The sequence below is a fragment of the Felis catus genome, chromosome A3 (assembly GCF_018350175.1).
Source record: "Felis catus isolate Fca126 chromosome A3, F.catus_Fca126_mat1.0, whole genome shotgun sequence".
NCBI lineage: Eukaryota > Metazoa > Chordata > Mammalia > Carnivora > Felidae > Felis > Felis catus.
In genome coordinates this window covers 79,081,866-79,109,192 of record NC_058370.1, presented here as the reverse complement: position 1 = coordinate 79,109,192, position 27,327 = coordinate 79,081,866, and the positions used below count along the sequence as shown (strand labels likewise).

At 35.0% G+C, this 27,327-nt stretch overlaps 1 protein-coding gene across 4 annotated transcripts in view; it reads right to left on the bottom strand.

The window, feature by feature from the left end:
• Positions 1 to 27,327, bottom strand: part of SANBR (SANT and BTB domain regulator of CSR) — a 68,775-nt gene that overhangs the window by 30,561 nt on the left and 10,887 nt on the right. For 2 of the 4 annotated variants that reach the window (XM_023251689.2, XR_006595599.1), the window contains exons 3-11: positions 25,191 to 25,377; positions 24,287 to 24,380; positions 22,033 to 22,271; positions 18,608 to 18,666; positions 15,686 to 15,846; positions 11,137 to 11,223; positions 10,914 to 11,024; positions 8,271 to 8,394; positions 4,643 to 4,795 (exon numbers count right to left, since the gene is read on the bottom strand). In XM_023251689.2, coding sequence (XP_023107457.1) covers positions 4,643 to 4,795; positions 8,271 to 8,394; positions 10,914 to 11,024; positions 11,137 to 11,223; positions 15,686 to 15,846; positions 18,608 to 18,666; positions 22,033 to 22,271; positions 24,287 to 24,380; positions 25,191 to 25,377 — 1,215 coding nt within the window. Of the gene's footprint in view, positions 1 to 4,642; positions 4,796 to 8,270; positions 8,395 to 10,913; positions 11,025 to 11,136; positions 11,224 to 15,685; positions 15,847 to 18,607; positions 18,667 to 22,032; positions 22,272 to 24,286; positions 24,381 to 24,457; positions 24,535 to 25,190; positions 25,378 to 27,327 lie in introns of those variants that run through there. The other 2 variants (XM_023251694.2, XM_023251693.2) reach the window with 2 other exon arrangements.

The window sequence follows — 27,327 nt, the reverse complement described above, 5'->3', positions numbered from 1 at the left end:
AAACTAGACCACTTTCTCACACCATTCACAAAAATAAACTCAAAATGGATAAAGGACCTAAATGTGAGACAGGAAACCATCAAAACCTTAGAGGAGAAAGCAGGAAAAGACCTCTCTGACCTCAGCCGTAGCAATCTCTTACTCGACACATCCCCAAAGGCAAGGGAATTAAAAGCAAAAATGAATTACTGGGACCTTATGAAGATAAAAAGCTTCTGCACAGCAAAGGAAACAACCAACAAAACTAAAAGGCAACCAACAGAATGGGAAAAGATATTTGCAAATGACATATCGGACAAAGGGCTAGTATCCAAAATCTATAAAGAGCTCACCAAACTCCACACCCGAAAAACAAATAACCTAGTGAAGAAATGGGCAGAAAACATGAATAGACACTTCTCTAAAGAAGACATCCGGATGGCCAACAGGCACATGAAAAGATGTTCAGCGTCACTCCTTATCAGGGAAATACAAATCAAAACCACACTCAGGTATCACCTCACGCCAGTCAGAGTGGCCAAAATGAACAAATCAGGAGACTATAGATGCTGGCGAGGATGTGGAGAAACGGGAACCCTCTTGCACTGTTGGTGGGAATGCAAATTGGTGCAGCCGCTCTGGAAAGCAGTGTGGAGGTTCCTCAGAAAATTAAAAATAGACCTACCCTATGACCCAGCAATAGCACTGCTAGGAATTTATCCAAGGGATACAGGAGTACTGATGCATAGGACCACTTGTACCCCAATGTTCATAGCAGCACTCTCAAAAATAGCCAAATTATGGAAAGAGCCTAAATGTCCATCAACTGATGAATGGATAAAGAAATTGTGGTTTATATACGCAATGGAATATTACGTGGCAATGAGAAAAAATGAAATATGGCCTTTTGTAGCAACATGGATGGAACTGGAGAGTGTGATGCTAAGTGAAATAAGCCATACAAAGAAAGACAGATACCATATGGTTTCACTCTTATGTGGATCCTGAGAAACTTAACAGGAACCCATGGGGGAGGGGAAGGAAAAAAAAAAAAAAGAGGTTAGAGTGGGAGAGAGCCAAAGCATAAGAGACTTAAAAACTGAGAACAAACTGAGGGTTGATGGGGGGTGGGAGGGAGGAGAGGGTGGGTGATGGGTATTGAGGAGGGCACCTTTTGGGATGAGCACTGGGTGTTGTATGGAAACCAATTTGTCAATAAATTTCATATATAAAAAATAAAAATAAAAAAAAATAAAAATGCAAAAAAAAACCCAAAAACCACAGAATGGGAGTTGCCAGGCACTGAGGGGAGGGGGAATGGAGAATGGTGATTGGCTATAGAATGTCAGTTTTTGCAAGACAAAAGAGTTCTGGAGACTGGTTGTACAACAGTGTGAATATACTTAATACTACTGGGCCGTACACTTGAAAAACAGTTTAGATGGAAATTTTTATGTTTATTTTACCACAATTTAAAAAATGACATGCACTCTCTAGGTTTCTTACTTTTAGATTTCTCATCATTTTGTCTCTCTGTGCTTCATTCTGGATAGTTTCTTCTGACTTTTATCTTCCAGTTGTATCTAATCTCCTGTTAAATTTAAATTTGCCACTGAGCTTAAATTTGCCACTGAGCTTAAATTTGCTAATAACCCAAATTCCTTGGCAGTAAATCTAATCATACCCATCTGGCAAAACCCCAATTCTGGACGAACTCAACTACCCATTTTCTCCATGTTTGCACTCAACCAGCTTAGGGGTGCTAGAGAGAGTGACATAAAAGACATGTTGGGTTTCATTGTAAATTTATGATTACCAATCTCCCATGGGCTCTCAAACTGCTTACTACCCTACAACCTTTCTCTGGAAAATTCACTCTCATGTTTTCCAAAAAGACTACTTCAAACCTTCCCTTTTCCCTTATTATTAGCAGATGGCTTTACCCCTACTATATAGAGAACAGGAAAGGCATTAGATTGGAAAAATTTATCTAAATGACAAAAACACAATTTTACTAATATCTGCAACCATTCTACTCTTCTCTACTGTTACAACAGAGGAACTGCCCTTCCTCCTGTCTAAATTGAGATTGCCACATGTGCTTATGATCCCACCCTACCCTGTGTCCTCATGGCCTTATACTTATCAACGTCTCTTCCTCAACTGGATCCTTTCCACTGCCTTTTAAAAAGGTGTCTCCTGGGGCACCTGGGTGGCGCAGTCGGTTAAGCGTCCGACTTCAGCTCAAGTCACAATCTCGCAGTCCGTGAGTTCGAGCCCCGCATCAGGCTCTGGGCTGATGGCTCGGAGCCTGGAGCCTGTTTCCGATTCTGTGTCTCCCTCTCTCTCTGACCCTCCCCCGTTCACACTCTGTCTCTCTCTCTCTGTCTCTCTCTCTCTCAGGAATAAATAAACGTGTTTTTTTTTTTTAATTTTCTTTTTTTTTTTTTTTTTTGAACGTTTATTTATTTTTGGGACAGAGAGAGACAGAAATAAACGTTTAAAAAAATAAATAAAAATAAAATAAAAAGGTCTCTATCAAAACAAAATAAAGCAGAAACAGTAAACAAATATCTATAACATAATACTGACTTACTTTCTACCTTTTTCAAATTTCCCAAAAGAGTTGCTATTCACATTGTGCAGCACATTTGTTCTTCTTCCACTCACTCACTCTGCAACCCTTACCAATCTGGCTTTGGGATCTAGCACTTTGACAAAACAGATTGTCACACTTATGAATTCCAGGTTACCAAAGCCAAAGGACACATATCTTTCATCATTCTATCAGTATTTGGCAGTATTTGGCATCATGGTCCACTTTTTCTTTCTTTAAATACTACTCCCTTGACTTTCACGACAACATCCTTGGTTTTCCTCCTATTATTCCAGCTGCTCCTGATCACTTTCGTTTGCAGGCTCACACTTCTCTATCCAGCCATTAAACTCTGGGAGTTTCTCTGGGCTCTGCCTTAGGCTATCTGCTCTTCTTAATGCTTACCCATACCTGCTGGTTTCAATTCTTACTTATTTGCAAAGAGACTTAAAATTATCACCTCCAGGTAGCCAATTCTCTGAGCCCTAACACCCATGCATCTAACACTCTTTATTAGACACCTCAATCTCAGACTGTCCAAAGCAGAACTCATGAGCTTCTCTCCAAACCAGATTCCCTTCTTGTTTCCTCGTCAGTAGACAGCACTACCACCACCCAGGAGCACAAGCAAGAAACTGAGTTATCCTCGACTCCTTCTTCCTCTGTGGTATAATCCACCAGGCCATTTCAGTTTTACTTCCTAAATACTGAATTCATCTCTACGACCCTAGGCCAAACTATCACCTCTCTCTAAGACTACCACGGTAACTTCCTCTTGTACCTGACTGCACTTACTATTCCCCAGCCACTCTCCATCCACACTGTAAGTGATTTTCAAAATACAAAATAAAGAAAAAACTGTAACATGGCCTACAAGGTCCTGGCCCTGCAGGGCCTATTTACCCTGCCAACTTTTTCTCAAACTATATGTTTTCTACAAAACGCAGTTTCTTTCAGTCTCTCTCATTCACTGTGTTCCTTTTGGCTTTGGTATTCAGGTTAGAATGCTCTTTCTTTTCCTCTTTGCCTCATATACTCCTATCCATTCTTCAGATCTCAACTGAATGCCAACTCCTTGACTTGAATGCCCACATCAGACCAGCCTATTATAGATATTAACGGCCCTGTGTACTTCTTCAAACATTTCCTTGCATGCTTTTTTTTTTCCTTTTGATAGTACTGTATGAACTAAAAGCTCCACGAAAGCGGAAACAATCTAATTTTACAGAAATTAGATTATTCTCTGACTTGCACAGTGTGTGAAACAGCTTTGGTGCTTTATAAATAACTGCTGTATGGATGAGGAAGAGAAGGAGGAGGAAGAGCTTTAGATTCTTTCCCCCCCATTTATGAAATCTAATTATATAACCTTTTCAAAAGTGTTACGGATCAAGGACTCTAACCTACAGCAACACTCACATATTGTACCAAGATATATGTGCAAGGATGTTCATTACAACATTGTAATACCATCAATCTGGAAATAATCTAAATTGTTGATCGACAGGAGGATGGTTAAATAAATTGTGATATATGCACGGCTTAGGATATTAAACTGCAGTAAAAGAAAATGAAAGATAACCTAAGTATACTGTTGATCTAAAAGGGTAGAATAGTATGAATAGTATGATCAGATTTCCAATACCAAAACATTGCATATAATTTGTGTCTGAAATGCATAAAATGTCTGAAAGGAAACTGTTAACTGGTTACCTCTAAGACAAGATGCAGAACAAGGGAGTGGTATAAAGAGGGTCTCCTACTTTTTACTATACTTATTTTTTGTATTCTTTAAAGTCTTTCCTACAGGAATGTATCACCTTTATACTTTGTACTTTATACTACACTTTTGGGTCATGATCTCAGTTCATGGGTTCAAGCCCTGTATCAGGCGCTGGGCTGACAGCGCAGAGCCTGCTTGGGATTCTCTCTCCCTCTCTCCCTGCTCCTCCCACGCACTCTCTCCATCCCTCTCTCTCAAAATAAATAAATAAACTTAAAAATTAAAATAAATAAATAAATAGATAAAATCTAAAAAACCCCAAAACAACAAAAAACAAAATTTACCTTTGTTAGCTGAGTGGGATCAAACCGAAGAACCTTTTGGTTACAACAGGGATAAATACCAGTGCCAACAGTACTCAGTGAACTTGCTGCAGTTGGATAAACCACTGTTTCTGAGTGATACTGACAATGTGAAAATTCTATACAGAGAAAAGCCTGAAAAAAGAAATATATAAAAGCAATGATTATTCCCACAATGAAATTATACATCTCAAAAAATTTATACTTAAGACACATAATGTATATTCCATTTACATAATATGTACAGAAAAACAAATCTTTAGAGATACAAAGTAGATTAGAGGTTGCCTAGGGTTGGAGATAGACTGGGAAATGGCAGCAAATGGACACAAGGGACCTTTTTGGAATGATGGAAATGTACTAAAATTGGATGGTGGTAATGGTTACACAACTCTGTAAATTTACTAAAAATCATTGAATTGTACATTTAAAATGAATTAATTTTATGGCAGGTAATTATACCTCAGTAAAGCTATTAAAAAGCAAGAATAAAAATACTTTATTCAAAATTCAGGTGCATTAAGTTGATCTCGATGTACATCTAATTTTATAAATGGCTAATCACATAAAAAGTTTTCCAAGGAAAAAAATGAAATAAAATTTGCCTCACTTGATTATTCCTAGACATATTTTTTAAGATAAATATTTAGCACCAATATTAGTGAAAACTATGGAACAATTCTGAATCACTGGTCAAAAACTGACCAAGGTTTAATTATAAAATTAATAGTTTTCAGATGTGTTTTAAGTTCGTAAAATAATTTAAAGAAAATTTAAAAATTAACAATTTTAAGCACTGATGTTGAACCTAAGAGCAGTAAAAGATAGTCTATGATGAGGGAGCACAGGGCAAGCTGACAGCAAAGTACAGGCTAACAGCACACTCCCTCAAGGTGGGCCATGTATGATATCTCCTGGACACTTCCAAAAACAGGAAAGGAAAAAAAAAAACAAAACACAAAGCCTCCAAATGGTTAAACTAATAAGAGTCTCCATCAGTTCACAAGAAAAAGGCAATCTCCTCAATAGCCTAAAGTCCAGGAACTCCCCTACTGTCTTAATGTTAATGCTTTGCTAGAGGGAAAAACAACCTTAGCTTGACAATAGTTAAGTCTCCAGTAAGTCTTTAGCATATGAAAGTCTCTTTGGAAACTTCTCTTTGACTTTACCTATCCCAAGTCCATGGTATATAACCAGCCATTCTACACAACCCCAATGCAGCTCTTCCTGCCCATGGGTCCTGTCCCTGTGCTTTAATAAAGTCACCTTTTTTGCACCAAAGACATCTTCAAGAATTCTTTCTTGGCCATCAGCTCCAAGCCCCATGATCCCCACCATCACCCCAAAACTTCATCAGTCTATATTCAAAAGTCTTTGCTGTTAGTTCCCATTATGATTTTCAAATGGTTTTTAATTTAAAAATATGGAGTCTGATTAAAGCTATAGGGTGCACATACACAAATATTTTGCATATGAACTATTTTATGGGTTTATAAACTCTCCGTAATATATATATATATTTTTAAGTCTTTATTTATTTATTTTGAGAGAGAGAATACCAAGCAGGCTCCATCACAGCCCACAGCCTGACGCAGGGCTTGATCTAAAGACCCTGAGATTGCGACCTGAGCCAAAATCAAGAGTCGGACGCTTAACTGACTGAACCACTCAGGCACCCCTAATTGGATTTATTGAAGTGTAACATTCATATAGTAAAATTTATCCTTATACAGTAAACTTCATCCTTTTTATGAGGTGTGACAAATGCATTTAGTCACATAACTACCACCACAGTCAAAGCCTAAGCCACTTCCATCAGCCTAGAAACTCCCCTAGGCCCCTTTTGAGTTCCTTCTTCCACCCTAGCCTCACGCAACACTGATCTGTTTACTGTTTCTATAGTTTTGGCTCTTCCGGAATGTCATGTAACTAGAATCATACTATATTTAGCATTTTGAGTCTGGCTTCTTTTACTTAGAAAATGGATTTGAAATTTATGCACACTGTTTTATGTGTCAGTTTATTCCTTTTTAGTGATGTATAAATGCATCACAGTATGTTTATCCACCCACCCATGAAGGACTTTATAGTGTCCTACTTTGGGTCCATTATGAAAAAAAGCCACCATAATAAACATTTCCATACAGGTTTTCATGTGAACATAGGTTTTTATTTCTCTTGGGTAATTACCTAGAAGTAGGATTGCTGGATTGTGTGGCTAATATAAGTTTAACATTTACATGCCTAACAGTTTCCCAAAGTCCTTGAGTCATTTTGCATTCCTACCACCTATGTATGAGAGTTCTAGTTGCTCCACACCCTCACCAGCACTATTTACTGTCAGGCTGGTGTATGTAGTAGTCTTCCCTACAATGGAGTATCACTAATAATCAAGGCTATCAGGCTTCTAAAATCTAACTTATTTAGCATTTAGAACACAGAAAATGTGAGGGATTTTTTTCACTTTTTTATAGCATATTGAAGAGTGAGTTATAATATTTAATATTTATTATGGGGGTGCCTGGTTGGCTCAGTTGGTTAAGCATCCAACTCTTGATTTTGGCTCAGGTCATGATATTGAGGTTGATCCCTGTTCAGGAGTCTCTCTTCCTCTTCCTCTGCCCCTCCCCCTTTTCTCATGCTGTCTCTTAAAAAAAATCCAATTAAAAAATTGTGGGGACTAGAGTTCACTGGGTGGAAACTTACACAGTTTGAAAAAACTCACTCTGATGGTTCTGATAAGCTGCTCTTCTTTCTATCTACCAAAAATCATTACTCAAGTGAGAGAGGAAAATTAGTGAGGAAAGGAGATATTAGGGATTTATAAAAAATTTTATGTAGAACACTCTAGATTTATACCTAACACTAATTAGGAATGACTGTGACCTATTAAAATCTATTTATTTTACAAAATTATTTATTACAGGTACCTTCATATAGTAAGCTTCTTGTTGTTTCATTACAGACTTCATTTATTTTTAAAAAATGAACAAAATCTTTTAACCTTTTTGGGAACACAACTACAATAAGCTACAATAAGAAGAGCACATATCAATAGTACCATATCTACAAAGTGTTTCTGAATTTTTGAAGAAATTAATGGGCTAACAGAGAAAGTCTGGCTTAAAATAACTAAAGGTAGTAAGGACTTTGTTGGTTTTTTTCCCACTGAAAAAACAGATTGGGTCACTTAAAACCTGTTGGTTTTCTAAAAATTAGGCAAGGTGTTGATTGTTTCAGCAATGAAAGTAAAAAGGAAGACAAAGATACACAGTAAGAGAGATGAAACCAGATGGAAGGAATGTTTAATAGTGTTACCGTTTTGCCACTAGTTTCTTTAAAAAGATGTCAGATATTGTCTAAACACATCCAAACATACTAAACATCCTGTATTAAAAGAGCCTACTATGCGGGGTGTCTAGTTGGCTCAGTCAGTAGAGTATGCAATGCCTGATCCTGGGGTTGTGAATTCAAGCCCCATGTTGGATGTAGAGATTACTTACAAACAAAATCTTAAAAAAAAAAAACAAAAACAAAAAAAGGGAGAGCCCGCTATGAATGTTTACAGAACAAGATATTAAAAAGAAAAAAAAAAAACAAAAAACCTCACCTGATAACATCTTGAACAAGTTAGCCAGTTGACTGTTCCCCACAAGCGCCAATATACATCTCTCCAAGATTTTAATTCTTCAAAAAGACTATTCAAATACTCATGAACATCCCAAGTCTTATCCCTGGGGAAAAGAGCCTCAATTATTATCTTATTTTACAAGCAAGTAATATAAACAATTTGTTTTCAGTACATGTTTTTAAATTTGTGGCTTATTTCCAGTAACATTCCCCAAATGTTGGTTGTGGGATGGACTATACTGACAGTAGATAAAATTTCATTTGGAGTTTGTTTATTCTCTTTTTCTGTGGACACAAGAAAAAGATATAAAAGACTGAACGCCAAATTATTTTGCTAAACTATACAAATTATTTTGCTAAGCTATGTTAAATGTAGTTTGAGCAGACTAACAGTTGAGACTTCGGCATATGTTGCTAAATAGAACCTTTATTCTAATTGTCCATATTATAGAATAAGTTGTTATTAATTATTGGTGATTCTAAACATTTCATTAATATATTATTTATATTATTTTCAACAGGAATTCTCCAATAATTCAATAATATAGTAATATATAATCAGGTCTTAGTAACATACATTTTTAAGTTATAAACTTAAAAAATAGCAAAGACTTAAAACCCTATTGGCTATGTCCATATGTAACTCATGTTCCTATTTTTCCCAAATCCCTTAATCTTTTGAACTTTTGCTATTTTTGTCCTTAGTTCAACAAATAACAAGATGTCATGATGTTATTACAAATTACATAGGCACATCTGTTTTAATTAAAGACAACTGAAAAAATATCAACAGCTAACTTGCACGGAAATGCTTTAAATAAATCAAAAATGGATGTTGAAGTTAATATCAATTTTTTTCAAATAGTATTAATAGTTATTGCTGTCAGAATGAAAGTGCTTTCCAAAAGGTGAAATCAAGTCTTAAGACAAAGAAGTATAACATCCTAGGTGCTTACAATAACTAATGAAGATTTCCCTGATTATCATATGAAGACAAAAATGAAACATTTTAAACATGACTGTAAAGGGTGCCTGGCTGGCTCAGTTGGAGGTGCATGGAACTCTTCATCTCGGGGCCATGAGTTCAAGCCCTATGTTGGGTATAGAAATTACTAAAAAAATAAACTTAAAAAAATAAAAATAAAATAAACATGACTATGCTATTAATACTAGGGTCATATGTGTTTATTTATATTTGTTTTAATGTTTAAAATATGCAATGTAACATTTATAGTGAACAAAAGTGCTATACATTTTTATCATAGAAGAAAAAAACAAACAAAATTAAAAGCATCCATAATATTATTACTTAAAGGGTAACACCACAGTTTACACTTTGGCGAAATGTTTCTAGTTTTATGAACTTTCTTCCCCCCACTTAATTCACGACTAACAACTTGCTACATAAGTACACATTCTTTTACAACATTATTCTCAAAGGTTGCACATTGAGAATGGATTAGATATGTTACATATAGATATACTACTACACGGATATATTTTAATTCACTTAATCATTTGGAGGTTTCCCTTTTTTTCTATTTAAACAATATAGCAATAAATGTTCTTGTTGAGTGCTTTCACAAATCTAACATTACCTCTTTGGAGAAATTCCTAGCAGGAAAATATTTTTAGAAAATACATACATTTCAGAATTTTTGCTTTTCTGAGATATTATACCAATTTGCAACACTCTCCCCCCAACTGATAATGAGAACTAGCTTTGAACCTAGAGGGGAATAAGAAAAGACTACGTACTAATGAAATACTGACAAAGTATGAAGAATAAATAGATTATGGAAAATTCAGTTTTAAAGACAATTTCCTCATTCACCAAAATTTACCTGAAAGTAAATTTGGTTCTCTGTCAAATTCAATATAACATTTGCATAAATAAAATCTGTTAGGGAAATAATTTTTAATGACAGTGACCAGAATATCTTTCAAGATTAATGTGGAATAATTTTTACTATTTTAAAGTTTAAAAAATCATGAAATTTACTTAGTAAATAAAATAAAACTTTTGCAAAACTTTGTTTTGAAAGTAGCATCTTTTTTTAAATTTTTAAAAAATGTTTATGTATTTTTTTTGTTGTTGTTAACGTTTACTCACTTTTTGAGAGACAGAGCATGAACGGGGGAGGGGCAGAGAGAGGGAGACACAGAATCGGAAGCAGGTTCCAGGCTCTGAGCTGTCAGCACAGAGCCTGACATGGGGCTCCAACTCATGAACTGTGAGATCACGACCTGAGTTGAAGTCGGACACTGAACCGACTGAGCCACCCAGGCGCCCCAAATGTTTATGTATTTTTGATAGACAGAGACAGAGTGCAAGCAGGGGAGGGACAGAGAGACACAATTCGAAGCAGGATCCAGGCTCTGAGCTGTCAGCACACAGCCCAATGTGGGGTTCAAATTCACGAATCGTGAGATCATGACCTGAGCCAAAGTTGGATGCTTAACCAACTGAGCCACCAAGGCACCCCGAAAGTAGCATCTTTCTAAGTCAAAGTTGGATTACATTCAGAGAAAAATGCTATACCATGCCTTATAATACTAGTTAATGTTTTTAGACAAACACTAGTAATTCACATTTAAAAGCTATATTTTATTGTTACTGCACCTTATGTGAATGTAGATAATATTTCCATGTTGATCCACATTGATTTTTCCAGGAATGCAAGGAATTCTTCTTTCTGTTTCTTTTGTTAAAAGTTTCTTACACAAACAGCATCTATAACACAAAGAACATACAAAAATATCCAAGGAGAAAAATTTTAAATGTAGTAAAATTAAAGAATTTAGCTGCACTGTACAGAATATCAAAGAAAAATACATCACCATACCTGTATAATGTCGCTGCATTATTCCGAGAATCTGGGTTCAAGTACTCAGGATCAAAAAGTCTTTCAATCTTCTTACAAAAAAGTTTACTATTAACAACAAATGATGGACAAATTAATTTTCTATGTTTACATTATGAAAATTACTTGATAGTGATGAAAATAAATACTGATCTACCTGCATATGTAGAAAATAAAATTAATAAATCCTTAGAGAGCCACTCTGGGGATTTACGATATATTTATAGTGTTCTAAGTAAATAAACCTATTAATGAGAACTGCTTAATTAAGAATGTATTTTCAGGGGCACCTGAGTGGCTCAACTGGTTAAATGTCTGACTTCAGCTTAGGTCATGATCTCACACTTCGTGGGTTTGAGTTCTGGGTTGGGCTCTGCGCTGACAGCTCTGTGTTTCCTCCTCTCTCTGTCCTTCCCCCACTTTTGCGCACTCTCTCTCTCAAAAATAAATAAACATAAAAAAAAAAAGAATGTATTTTCACAAGAATATTTGGTAAAAATATTCAAGATTGAGGAACTTGAAAACTTAAGAATCCTGGGTCTACCAATAATAACTTGGCATATTTGAACATTGTTTTCTCATCTATAAAATGGGGTTAATATGGGGTGCCTGGGTGGCTCAGGTTAAGTGTCCAACTTCAGCTCAGGTCATGATCTTGTGGTTCGTGAGTTCAAGCCCTGTATCAGCCTCTGTGCTGATAGCTCAGAGCCTGGAGCCTGCTTTGGATTCTGCATCTCCCTCTCCCACTTCCTCCCCCACTCACACTCTGTCTCTCTCTCTCAAAAATAAATAAAGATTAATAAAATAAAATAAAATGGGATTAATAATCCCAAATTCACAAGGTTTTATGAGGGTTAAATGAATAGTGTTTTTAAAGAGTGCCAGATATAGCATTAAGCAATCGATATATATTAACAAAAACTTATTGATTATACATACTATGAGCAAACTTTAAGTCTTATGTCATTAATTCGAAGTGTATGTCCTGAGGCTAGGTCTGGATTTAGGATATTAATCCCATTTTTAAATATTTAGCTCTCAGATAATTGCCCTCTGTCTCATCCCCCCTAAGGACTAAACTTTTGTATAATCCCCTGCATTAGCAATTTCCCCCTCTAGAATGAATCATTTTGATTAGCATATAAACATTATCTAGTATCTACCTTAAAAAAAAATCATCTCCTGGGCCTACCTATCACTAATGGCTAACTGCTAAAATTTTTAGTATTCATTTAGAGCAAAAAATCGGGAAAAAAGTTTGTCTAAATCTAATTGGTCACATTTCTGTCCTCATTTTACTCTACATGGTAGCTGCATTCTACACATTTGATCACTTAATCACGTCCCTACTTCTTTTTTTTTAAGATTTTATTTTTAAGTAATCTCTGTACCCAGTGTAGGGCTTGAACTCACAACCCTGAGATCAAGAGTTGCATGCTCTATTGACTGAGCCAGCCAGCGCCCCAATCACTTCCCCACTTTTGAAACTATCTTTCCTTTTATCTTCCCTTTGACTCACTGGCTCCTCCTTCTCAGGCCACTAAATGGCCACTCCTCTGTTGAACCTCTAAATATTGGACAGTCTTTATCAATATTCTCTTGCTAACAATTGGAAAATTAAATACATAAATAGCATTTAAATAGCACCAAAAAATTTTTACCTAGGAATTAAAAAAAAAAAGAAAGAAAAGTATCTCTACACTGAAAACTATAAAACATTGCTAAGATAAATGGAGGGTTATACCATGTTCATGGACTGAAAGAGTCAGTACAATTGATATCTCAAATCTTTTCAAATATAATCAATGTTAACATCAAACTCCAGCAAGTGTGTGTGTGTGTGTGTGTGTGTGTGTGTGTGTGTGTGTGTGTGTCTATGAGAGAGAGACAGAAAGAGAAAATGAGCAGGCTGATTCCATATAAATTATGCAAAAATGGAAAGGACTTAACATGGCCAAAATGGCAATCTTGAAAAAAGGCTAAGCTGGAGAATTTAGATTACTACATAGCAAAAAATATTATAAAGCCACTGTAATTAAGGCAGTGGGCTACTGATACCAATACAAGCAAAAAAATCAATGAGACTAGACAGCTACATGCAAAGTAATGAAATCGGATCACTTTCTCACACCATACACACAAAAAAAAACCCTCAAAACAGATTAAAAACCTAAGCGAGAGACTTGATACCATAAAACTCATAGAAGAAAACACAGTCAATTTCTTTGACATTGACCTTTCCAACTTTTTTCTAGATATGTCTCCTTAGGCAAGGAAAACAAAAGCAAAAATAAACTATCGTGACTACACCAAAATAAAAAACTTTTGCATGGCAAAGGAGATTATCAACAAAACAAAAAGGCAACCTATTGAATGGGAGAAGATATTTGAAATGATACATCCAATAAGAGGTTAATATCCAAAATATATAAAAAACTTATACAACTCAACACCCCAAAAAACAATCCAATTAAAAAATGATTGGAAAAGTAAATAGACACTTTCCCAAAGAAGACATACACATGGCCAACAGACATGAAAAGATGTCAACATCATTAATCATGAGGGGGAAATGTGAATCCAAACCAAAATGAGATATCATCTTACATGTGTCAGAATGGTTAGAATAAAAAGACAAGAAATAACAAGTGATGGCAAGGATGTGGGGAAAAAGGAACCCTTGTGCACTGTTGATGGGAATGTAACTTGGTGCAACCACTATGGAAAACAGAAGGGAGTTCCTCAAAAGACTGAAAACAGAACTACCATATGGTCCAGTAATTCCAATACTGGGTATTTACTTCAAGAAAAAAAAAAAAACACACTAATTTGAAAACACATATGTACCTGTATATTTATTATAGCATTATTTACAATAGCCAACATATGGAAGCAATCCAAGTGTACATCGATATATGAATGGATCAAAAAAGATATGGTATACGTGTATATACAGTGGAATATTACTTGGCCATAAAAAGGATGAGATCTTGCCATTTGTGACAACATGGATGGACCTAGAAGGTATAATGCTAAGTGAAATAAGTCAGAGAAAAATCCCATATGATTTCACTTATATGTGGAATCTAAAGAACAAATGAATAAATGAACAAACAAAAAGCAGAATCAGACCTATAAATGCAGAAAACAAACTGCTGGAGGGGAGGGAGGTAAGGGAATGGACAAAAGGGGTGAAGGAGAGGGTGAAATACAGGCTTCCAGTTACAAAATGAGTAAGTCATAGGATTGTATTGGCATTGTAAGGTGACGGATGGTAGCTACATTCGTGGTAAGCACAGCTTAATGCATAGAGTTTTTAAATCACTATGTTATAACCTGAAACTAATGTAACATTATGTGTCAACTGTATTTCAATTTTAAAAAAAAGAAGAGATCAACAGAACAAAATGGAGAGTTTGGAAACACATGGTGCCACTGCAATTCAGTGGAGAAAGAATGGTCTTGCTAAGAAACCTCAGCCAGTTCCATGGTTTCAAATCTATCTACTCTTGTATTTCTATTTTAAGCTCTGATCTCTGACCTAAGCTTCAAACTTATATATCCACCTACCTCTGCTATCTTGCCTGGATGTCCAAAAAGTGTATTAAATATATTAAGTAATCTCAATAAGATCCAAATCCACCTCTTGAACCCCTTACCCCAATCTCTCCTCTATTAATGGTATTACCATCTACTTAGTTGCTCAACCTTAAACCTCAACCTAGTAATTATCCTAGGATACACTCTTTTCCCACATTATTCCATTTGCAATCTGTCAATATTTCTAATAATACACTCTGCATCCATCTACTTCTTTCCAGCTCCACTGCTCCTACTCTAGTCCAAACTCTTTCATCTCTCACCAGATTATCACACTAGCCTCTCCTCATCAGTCTCCTTATTTCTCACATCCATATAGTCTATTCTCCACAGAGCAACAAGATGGTCTCTTCAAAAACAGATCATGCCACTCCTCTGTTCCCATTCACATTTAGAATAAAGTATACTCTCTTTGCTGTGACTCAAATAGCGCCTAAACTGCTGACCTTATCCCATACTACTCTTCCTCTTTATAATAAAGCCAGTTTTAAACATTTTGAACATAATTCACTAACACGATATGCTTATATGTACATTGTAAAAAATAAGTACTAATTTTTATCTAGAGTCATTGGCTCTGGATAAATTTTACTTCATTTAAAATAAAATAGAAGGTCAACTGGGTGGCTCAGTCAAGCAGCTGACTCCTGATTTTGGCGCAGGTCATGATCTCGCAGTTCATGGCAATGAGCCCCACGTTGGACTCCACGCTGACAGTGTAAAGCCTACTTGGGATTCTCTCTTTCCCTCTCTCTCTGCCCCTCCCCTGCTCATGCTCTCTCTCTCCTTCTCTCAAAATAAATGAATAAACTTTAAAAAAATAGAAATATTTCTAAATATATTCTAAAAATAGAATATTTCACTAAAATGAAATAGAAATATATTTCTTCTAACAGGAACATTAGGTTAAAAATTAAATTAAAAAAATTACCTCCTAAACTTATCTTTCTTGTCCTTTAAATCATCAACTTCATTATGTGTGAACAGGTCAGCTATACGTGTGAGAAGATTTGCATTAATACAGTTCATGTTGCATGGGGTAGCAACTATGGCATTCATATTCTTGTGGCAATACTGAATACATTGCTCAACCTGAAAAGAAGAATAGAAAATGAATGTTGAAAAGAGTAGCATGAAGGACAATGTCATTTCAGTACCTTTCAAAGGTAAAATTCATTAAAAGCTCGATCCATGGATTACTAGGCACTAACTGCATTCAGGTTAATCTATACTGGGCTAATCTATACTGTTCCAAAGTGAGCCAGCAGGCCATAGTTGTACAAACCCATACAAAGCTAGAAAAATAATCTTCAATTTTCCTGGCACACTTTAAACAATAATGCAATGAGCATCTTTCATGATTGTGGCAGGTATGTATCTTAGTCCACAAACTCAAGTATACAAGACATGTAATTTCCTAAAACTAGACTTAGTGGCAATTTTAAGCCTCTACTTCTCTGAGTGGCAGAAATATAGTCACTTCAGGGTTTTCTCAGTTGTGTTGTGCTTGCTTTCTGACTTTCTTCCCCTTTCTCCAACCTGAGGTATATTTATTTACTTTTTGAGGTGGCTTTGGGGTTTGGGGAAAAGTAGCTCTGGCTAATCATGTATTCTTCCAAATATTTTGTTATGGGAAAAAAAAATATGCTTTAGGGCTTAGATTTCAAAACTCAAACATTAAGGATTCTTTCCATCTCTGCTTTTTTTCTATAACCCTTCCCTGGAACAATTAATACCAGCAACTAAATAGGGAGCAACTAAAGAATAGAAAGAATACAGAGAACTAAGCAAAACCTTAAACACTCAAATAAACAAACTTCAGGGGCACCTGGGTGGCTCAGTCGGTTGAGCGACCGACTTTGGCTCAGGTCATGATCTCACGGTCTGTGAGTTAGAGCCCCGCGTTGGTCTCTGTGCTGACAGCTCGGAGCCTGGAGCCTGCTTCAGATTCTGTGTCTCCCTCTCTCTCTGCCCCTCCCCCGCTCATGCTCTGTCTCTGTCTCAGAAATGAATAAACATAAAAAAAAAATTTTAAACAAACTTCACATCTGTTAATATAGCAAAGGAGTACTCTGCCCTAACACAAACATATATAAACATGTGAATGATTAAGAAATCGATTAAATAAAAAGAAACAAATACATTTAAAAAACTTTTTTTTAACATTTATTCATTTTTGAGAGTGAGAGAGACAGAGCATGAGTAGGGGAGGGGCAGAGAGAGAGGGAGACACAGAATCTGAAGCAGGCTCCAGGCTCCCGAACTGTCGGCACAGGGCCTGACGTGGGGCTCGAACTCATGGACTATGAGATCATGACCTGAGTTGAAATTGGACGCTTAACCGACTGAGCCACCCAGGCGCCCCAAGAAACAAATATATTTAATGTTAGAGTCTGATACGTATTTGTATATACTGTGCTTTTCTGTTTTATCAACTACTCCTTAACAACAGACATTAGCATTGGGTTTATACATACACAATTATATTAGTATTTGGGTATTTGTTTTTAATTCACTGATTTGTAAATGAAAGACACAAATAACCAAACATGCTTAAAGAAATTACCTAAATAATGAACAAATATATTCAAATTAATTTTCATTTAATTTGGTTTTACAGCAAAATCCATCTTGGAGTAAAGCTAATTCTGCTTGGTTTCATCTAATACACCAGTAAGCTATTCCTTGAAGATAAATTGTTTGCTGTATAGACGTAATATACAAATGATACATACTAGTTTAACCCCTTCCCAACAGAACAAGAGCAGTTTATTCTAATGGAATTGTAAGTAAGAAGAGTTAGGAATCCCTAGAAAAAGAAAGATGAGACAAAGCTTTCCTGACACAAGAGAAGTCATTTTAGGCCCCCAGATATTTTCTGTGATCAGTGCCCCACTTACCCAAGCACCACTTCTTACAGAAGTGTCTTTAGGAGGTGTCAGAATTACAAAGAAATACAAAGACCTTAACAGTTAAGAATTTTAAGAGAACAAAGGGAACACAAAAACTAACAGTCTCCACCAGGCCTGGAAATAGCCTGACCAAAGTAGTGGTAAAAACTCTCATCGCTGTTTCCAAAGTAAGCAAGGCCCTGCACTCCTCACCCAAGATAACAAACCCAAGACCTCATCCAGTTTAAACCCATAGAACCTTGCCCTCTTCCAGTTACCTCTGTTTCATTATAAAATTGAAGTTTCCATCCTAGGTGGAGCACAAGCTTCATTAACATAGCACAGGATGCCCGTGCTACGTCATACCTTTACTTGGTATGACAGAGCTCCCCTTTATGAATGTTCATCCTAAACCCTAAATAAAAGAAAATGATCACCCCTCCTTGGCGAGTCAAAGCTCTGGAAGTTATTCCCCATGATCTCCTTATTTGCTGCAAATAGTTTCCTTTGTGTGACAACTCTACCTGATGCAGGCTCTTAGCTTAACTCACCGCGAAGCAAATTCCTATTAGTTCAGTTACAGAATCACACTCTTGAATTTTTTTTTTTTCAACGTTTTTTTTTTCTTTTTATTTATTTTTGGGACAGAGAGAGACAGAGCATGAACGGGGGAGGGGCAGAGAGAGAGGGAGACACAGAATCGGAAACAGGCTCCAGGCTCCGAGCCATCAGCCCAGAGCCTGACGCGGGGCTCGAACTCCCGGACCGCGAGATCGTGACCTGGCTGAAGTCGGACGCTTAACCGACTGCGCCACCCAGGCGCCCCAGAATCACACTCTTGAATTAACAACTACTTTAGTAAGATGTCTTAGACATTTCTAGGCACTTGAAGGAAAAATCAAGTTGTGTGTTAAATTAAGCATAGGTGAATAAAAGAACTTGGATCTTTTATTAATACTTACCAATGAATCCATTTTCAAAAACTCTGAAGAAATAAGAATTGAAATGACATTTCCTGGCTCTAAAAAAAAAGAAAAAAATTTAATTCTCCTTTTGATTTGTACCTCAATCTCCTCAGGACAAGGTCCTTCTCCCCTTAAAAGAGGATGTTACATTATAAGAGCAGTTTATTATAACATTACTACGTCATATGGCTTAGATACACGAAAGAAAGAAAATGCAATGTCAAAATATGGGGTATAGAGAAAGCACATAGTAAATCTGCCCGGGAATTAGATTTATATCTAAGTAAAAAGACTCCAGCTAAAGATATGACACATGCAAACTTCTGCTTAACTAAATCAGAGAAAAAGGTAATTAAAATTGAGACTCTAATTTATCACATAAAAAAAATCATAGTGAGAAAATCTTTTAAATGATTAATGAAAGCACTTGTTATTAGTGAAGTTATTTCAAAGGCAGTACAATACTTGTCATGAACAATTATTTATTTAAAAGACTCTAAAAGGTAACATAAAATTTACTACTGCAGAAGCGCTAAAGTTACTTCCTAAAGGCAAACTTAGGCGAGGCATAACCAGAGAAAGGGGAATGCTGGTTGACACTACTATTTTGGTAAACCTAAGTCATCTCCTGAGAGGTATATTTAAGGAAAAAAAATTGTGATTTTTCCCATTATAGTACTGAGATAATCCTTCCAAATAAAGGACGATGCAATGATTAAAATAAGCAATTCCAATCTTTGTTTAAACAATAATTCTAGGTTAAAGGCTCTCAGATAGAAAGAAATGGTGAAGGCGACTGGTGAAAAATTCCTCATGAAAAATTCCTCAGGGAAGAGTAGTATAGCTCATTCCAGCTAAGACCACTTGTCTGCATTATTAGAGATTTAAGTAAGCATTCTGGTGGTTTTCCTGGTTAGAATAAAGATTGCTTTTATAAAAGTTTATGTTTGTAGCTACTGATATAAGGTCAAAGATTACAGAGTGACTAGTTTTGCTCCACTTCTTTTACCTTGACTATATGCATAAATGTGCTGGATAAAACATTTTTTTCTCCCTGCATAATTTAATTTTTTATTTCACATATGCATAACCATATCTGAGTGATCTGGAATCTATGGACTCCAACTGGCTGAAAATTTTTATTTAGCAAGTTTGTAATTTTTATTTAAGAACCACCAAAATCTCTTTTCATTAATTTGATCCTTAAAATCTATTAATAATAAGTTTCTTCAGAAAATGTTTATACTATCCCTATAGATTTATTTACTAATAAGAATTTAAGAATATTTTGGGACTGCTACAAATAGCAAATTCTAAGGCACAGACTTTATTAAACTACAAGTGTGATTTCCTATACAATGCTATACCCGACTAAAGATTACTCATTATTCTTCCTTTCATTTAGAACACCAGTTCTCAAACTTTTACTTTTTTTAAGATTGTATTTTTAAGTAATCTCCACACCCAACATGGAGCTTGAACTCACAACCCCAAGACCAAGAGTTGCACGCTCCAATGACTGAACCAGCCAGGCATCCCTGGTTCCCAAACTTTTGATCTTAAGACTCCCTTTTTTGTTGAGATGGGTTAGAACTATCAGTATAAATTAAAACAGGAAAAATTTAAAATATTTAATTCTTTTTAAAAGAATAAACTCATTATATAATAACATATCTTTATGAAAAATAACTGTATTTTCCAAAATACAAATTAGCAAGAAGAGTAACACTGACATTTTTTACAAATTTCTTCGATATCCAACTTAAGAGAAGATAGCTGGATTCTATATCTGTTTCTACATTCAGTTTGTGGGTAGTCTTCTCTGATGTTCCATCAAAACTCAACAACTGATAGTTTCTTTTAAAGGTTAGGTGTTATGGAATCTGAAGTCATATCAATGAACTTTTCCTATTCTGTTATCTCAAAGTCAAATGATTTGTCTTGCACTTTGAATGGATCTTTGCTTAACCCATGCATGATTTTAACATCACGCACTGTCATTTGGAAAATATTGGTTCACTGAGTTATGCAGATCTTCTAAATGTTGAAACATTTCATTGTACAATATATATAAGGGACACCTGTGTGGCTCAGTCGGTTGAGAGTCTCACTCTTGATTTCGGCTCAGGTCATAACGTCAGAGTCATGAGATTGAGCCCTGTGTTGGGTTCTGCACTGAACATGGAGCCTGCTTAAGATTCTCATTCTCTCTCTCTCTCCCTCCCCCACTACCACTTCCTCACACACACTCTCTAATATATATATGTATATCTCTCTCTCTCACATTTGTTAATATCACCACCAGTCTCATCAGAAAAGTCTTTTAAATATGGAGAAACTGTCAAGCATGTGGAAGCAGATACAAGTTTTCCATACTCTCTCACTTGAAACCTTGAATTTTATTATTGACAACAAATACTGTCAGTTGTTTCCCTTCAGTTGCTCAGCTTAATTCATTTTCAAGAAAATATCTTGCCTAAGTCTGAATAACCATAATTTGCCTCTCATTCTTTCAAGTAAAAATGGTTTTCTCTTTTTCAAAAAGCAGCTGGTTTATCTTGCAACTCAAACAACTGCACAAGTGCTTTTCCTCTAGACAACCATCACATTCTAGTGTGCAGAAGTGCACCTCCCATGCCATCACACAGAACATGGAAAAGATGCATGCTCAAGGGTCAAGAGTTAATCAAATTACTCATCTTTACTGTTTCATCAAGGACATTCTTAAAGTGAGACTGAATTTATTCTTTTCTTTTTTATCTTTTTAACTATGAGCACATGTTATTCAAGAATATGATGACCACTAGTACAGTTTGGTGCCCCTGCCCAGATGTGTGCCCTCCATTACTTCTATACCATGTGAACAAATGGCAACAAAGAAGAAGACTGTAAGATATTAGTATTATTATATATATTGTCTTGACTTTGTGAACCTTCTAAAAGATCTCCAGGACTCTGGGGCACCTGGGTGGCTCAGCTGGCTGAGTGTCTGACTCTTGATTTTGGTTCAGGTCATGATCTCACGGTTGTGAGATTGAGACTGACATTGGGCTCTGCGCTGAGCATGAAGCTTGCTTAGGATTCTCTCAATCTCTCTCTCTCCCCTCCGCTGCACCTTCCCCACTCATTCTCTCTCTCTCTTTCTCAAAATAAAACAAAACAAAACAAAACAAAATATCTCCAGGACTCCAGAGGTCCATGTACCATACAATGAGAACTGCTGATTTAGAGACCTGTCCACTTGCCAGACATTCACTATAATCTACTAAAAATGATGAGGTATCAGTTTCCTAAAAGGTGATTACTAATCTAGGCACAAATACTAATGTCCAAATAATTTTCCACATTGCATGTTTGGTGTGAAGCAACTACCAGGTGACACATAAATTTCACTACAAAATAAGCAATAGATGGTCTTTTACCTAAAGTGGGCATCTCACAATCTTTATTCTCCTTAGTGTTCCTTTTAACATATCTTATCAACCAGTTGAAAATGTGAACGTCACAATGAACTGAAATGTCCACCTCTTCCCAGCGCTGGGCATCCATAGATAAATATTCAGCAAAGTACTTCATTTCTGCTATCAAAAGATCTCGTGGGCAAATAAAATCTTCTTTCAAGTTTTTTGCTTCATCACATACATGGATCACCATGTTTGGCCTTCATAAAAAATGTTACACAGAAATGAAATTATTAGAGTTTTAGAAGAGGAGCCAAGAATACTGACATTTATTGGAAGTACAAGAACAAGATGTTTTTTAAAGTTTTGACCATAAATAAACTTGAAAGGGTTTGACATTCAGAATTTTTCATAAAAGTATCTTGCTAACCTGATCTATATCTTAGATTTTGACTAAATTTAGTTAGGTTATTGACCTAACAGCTTAAGCTGTTAAGCTTATTAAGCCTAATAACTTAATAACTTAGAAAAACAAAAATATTTTTATTTCAGGACTCATAATTTACATGGTTTAAAGTTTAGTTTTCAAGTTATAAGTTAATAACAAAGTTTTAAAAACTAATACCAATTCACACACACAAAAATTAAATAACACATTCTAATTCTTGTGAGGAACGTAAAACAGTACTTTTACATGGTTATGGGTATGAGGAGATAAATATTAAATATTAAAATTTTATTACTATTAATAAATAAGAAAAACAGTTAAAATCATTCACTGAAGAATCAAAAAATTAGCATGGCTACTTAGTTATTTTTAACAGCAAGAAAGTTTATTTCTATGCATTCATCAAATATAAATTAGTAAATGTAGTTAAAAGAATTAAGACTACAATGTGTTTATTAACATATTTTAAAAATAATTTAAGAATAAGTTTAGATGATGCATCAGAAAGACTGCTTAAAAAATACATAGTCCTTGAATTTACTTTCCCTTGAAAATTAGATCACCTCAAAAAGAAGTATCAGCATGATCCACAACTACTTTCATGTCATTACAAAAGAGAATAATCAAAAGAGACACACTGTCCTACAATATGAATTTAATGTGTTCGATGGAACTTCATAACTTTCTAATACAAAAAAATCATATTTGAAACAAAACTGGGCTCCCAGATAAAGGATTATTAATCAACACTATTGTCAAGGTCAAAGGAATTTAAATAACTCTTCACAAATTGTTCTTCCAAAGAAATTATGGTCAAAATATAAACAGGTGCTGGTAAGGTATGCTTGTATAATGAAGCATAATGTTTCTATGGATTTTAGATCTACAGTATGAAATACTAGACAATCCCAGCAAGAAAATTATCTGATAAATTTTGTGATACACAAATAAAACTATCAGTTAAAAATCTATGTGAGTAAATTAAAAATCCCTGAACTATACACTTCAAAAGGGTGAATTTTTGTTTATTGTAGTAAAATACACATAACATATCCGTCATATTAGCTCTTTTTAAGTGTACAGTCCAATGGCATTAAGTACATTCACACTGTCATGCAATCATCACCACCATCCATCTCCAGAACTATTTCAAAAGGGTAAATTTTATGGTATATGAATTATATATGAATAAAGCTGTTACAAAAAAGAAAAAAAAAACCTATCAGAACTGAAAATACAGAAATGAACTCTCAGATACGATGAAAATGTTCTATATCTTCATTTGTGTGATGGTTACATGGTGTATCCATTTGCCAAAACTCATCAAGGTGAATACTTAAAATATATGTTAATTTATTTTATGTAAAATATACAAAACAATCAAAACTTGCAATATACTGAAAGGTATATTCTAATTTTTAATGTTTCCATAATCAGAATTATATTCCAATGGCTCTAAAATACACATCTAGTTTCTTTACCAAAATTGGAGAATTAATGGCAGAGATTTTTCTTTGGGTTTTAAAATTTGCTTTTCAAAGTTTTATATTAGTAGAGGCTATTCTTAATATTTACAATATGAAAATGAATTTTTTATGTGGAAAACTGTAGTCCAATTTAATTATAACAGGAATAAGCCATGTTCAGCTATCAAGCAACTGTTATAGTTCAACACATGAACTGTTCTGATTCCAACAGTTTCAACAATTGTGTAATGTGAAATTCCTAAATTATGGTAACTGATGTATACAATCACCAATCGTATATTTTATAATTTAAAGTTGATATTCATATTAAATCTTATCTAGCAAAGAACCAGCCTCCTACCCTTCAGATTCTTCAGTCTTTTCTCCACCATTACGAGTAGTACAATTTTCACTTTCTGAAGAACAATTCCTTGTGGAAGCTATACTATGTCTTCCTTAAATACAGAAACAAACACATACAAAAACAAAGGGGGAGGTTAGCGTTTCTAGCTGAGAAAGGGTTTTTACTTACTGAATGGTTATACTGTAAATGCATGGTTTCCAAGGCTAAAGATGGCACTTTGTTAGGTGGCATTTCCCTTAATATTTCTAAAGGTATATGGAAAAAACAGTACAAAAATAGGATCACACATTGCTAACATTACACCGAAGATTTAAAAAATGATATGGTGTGAATGGGCAGGGATCAAATGTTCAAAAGCCAACAATATAGTTCTCTCTTCCTGAAGCAATTTTTTATATCGGTACTTTGCTGTTGCTGAGGTTCAAATTATTTACTACACTAAGGATTTCTAAAATCCGTAAATATTTCCAACATAATTGCAGAAAAGATCTTTTCTACACTGCCACTGTGGTATTCAAAGTTACTGTTGACTACAATAAAAGATAGCTGTAAAAAAAGATAACATGAGGAACAAGCAACATTTCCTCAGTAAAAAAAATTAAGTAGAAGGTATAGGTCAACAAATCTCTGAAATTATGACATAACTAGGCCAACAGACTGGAGTAGTAAATTTTGATATAGTAAATGGCTTTTTTTTGGTAATAGAGTTTGACCTGTATGGTAATACTAAAACATTTTTCAAATATAGCAAAGATAATTTTCTAAAATTCAGGAAGATACAAGTACTAACAGGTTTTCCAGTAATGTTGATATTAGCCTCTAAGTAAATAAAGTTGATTGAAATGTGTATGTTGCAAAATTATCATAAGGATAAACACTATATTTTGTTTTCAAACCTTACCTGTTTTGGAAACTGCATCTTGACCAACTGGAGTTTCCTGAAATTCTCCCTGCATGTCAAGAAGTGACGATTTGATATATGTGGCTAAGGTTTCCACAGGACTCTCTCCAGCAGCCATGAGGGGATTATATTGGTTGTCAACAGGTGAGCTGCCACTGCTCCTCAGTTCATCAAACCTTTTTGCACACTGTAATGACATCAAGGAAGGAAATGTAGGTCTTTCGTAACTAAAAAATAAGATTATTTTCTTGCCTTCTATTTGACAATACTTTTCTATAATCATTTTTTACGAGTGAATACTAATCTGCTGGGTAATACCTAGAAAATTAGCACACATTTCAATACACAAAAGCTTCTGACTTTTTTTTTTTAAGAATTCAGGGTAGAACTTTTTTTTAATACACTTTAACCCAATGGCATAATATGTTTATGCTGTTATAGGAAAATGAAGAATGTCTTTATAAACCATATTTCCCTGTGGTCTGTTTTTATTATCAGTTGACAATTTTAATAATTTAGTTAAAAACTTGGTTATTATTTTTACATTAACTGAGTTCCCGCCAGGAATCAGACCAAATTTTAAACTTCAATGGAAAGCAAACCAAAAAGAATCTAATTCGTGACACTAGATTTTCTTTATTAAAATAATGAAGACTTTGTTCTTACCAACACTGAGGTTCACCTTGCACAAAATACAGTAGTAATACGTCATGGCCACATATTTGGGCATAGTTTGTTCTAGCACAGTGTTTTCCCCTTAACCCATCAGTTACTCAAGAAATCAACTTAGAAGGTCCAGATCAGCAATTGAAGAGGAAAAAAAAAAAAAAAAAAGTAAAATTTAATAGATTAGAAAATATCGGAAGTGCATTAAGCATACTAGGCTAAGTACTCCTTCGTGGAAATGTCATTTCTATGTGTGTCTTAGGTCACAGCATAAAATGCCTTCCTTAATGCGGATCTTGGTCAAACAACACTGCCATAGCATCCATTTTTAAATCTGCACCAACATCAACACGGATGACAAATTCCATAGCAGACCAAGTAATCTGGGAGGTGCAAAAGGAGAAAAATATATACAATGTATATGTCTATATATTAAATGAATAAAGCATTGGGCATGGCATCACTCATTTATTACACAAATATTATCAAATACCCACTAAATAGTAAGCACTATTTTCAGTAAAGATTGTTTATACGGTTACTATTACATGAAACGCCTGTTCAAGGCTTAGTCTTTTGAAAAGTAAAAAATTTTTTTAAAAAACACACTTAAAAAATATGTATGCATAGATGGACATATGCAGTCAATATGCTATGTCTTTAAACAAAGTCTTAAATAAAAATAATTAATATGATATATGAAAAACCAAATATTTTTTTATATGAAGACTGAAAAAAGTTGTGATGAATGTCTGGACAAATAAAGGAAAACAAATGTTATAACATCATTAGAAAGATGTACAGATTCATATACATGTATAGGATAAAAAAGATAAATGGTTTTACTGAATTTATTCTCCTACAAAATGAATTTAGTTTTTGTAACACGGAGAAGGTGATAGGTAGGCTTTTATTTTTTGTAAATTTTTTTTTAAATTTTTTTTTAACATTTATTTACTTTTGAGACAGAGAGAGACAGAGCATGAACGGGGGAGGGTCAGAGAGAGAGAGAGGGAGACACAGAATCTGAAACAGGCTCCAGGCTCTGAGCTGTCAGCACAGAGCCTGACGCGGGGCTCGAACTCACGAGCCGTGAGATCATGACCTGAGCCAAAGTCGGACGCTTAACCGACTGAGCCACCCAGGCGCCCCATAGGCTTTTAAATAAAACACAAGTTCCTGGGGCACCTGGCTGGCTCAGTCAGAGGAGGATGCAACTCTTGATCTCAGGGTTGTGAGTTCAAGCCCCACATTGGGTGTAGAGATTACTTGAAAATAAAATCTTAAAAAAAAAAAAAAACCACACAGGTTTTTTGGATATCCTTTAGGTAAAGTTCACAGCTATAATGTAGATTTATCTTATTTAATAAAGTTTACAGCAATTTCTAATACTTAATAAGAATATTATGAATTCTGAATATCTGAAATAAACACATGATTGCTTAAACAAAGAAGTAAACCATAAATAATT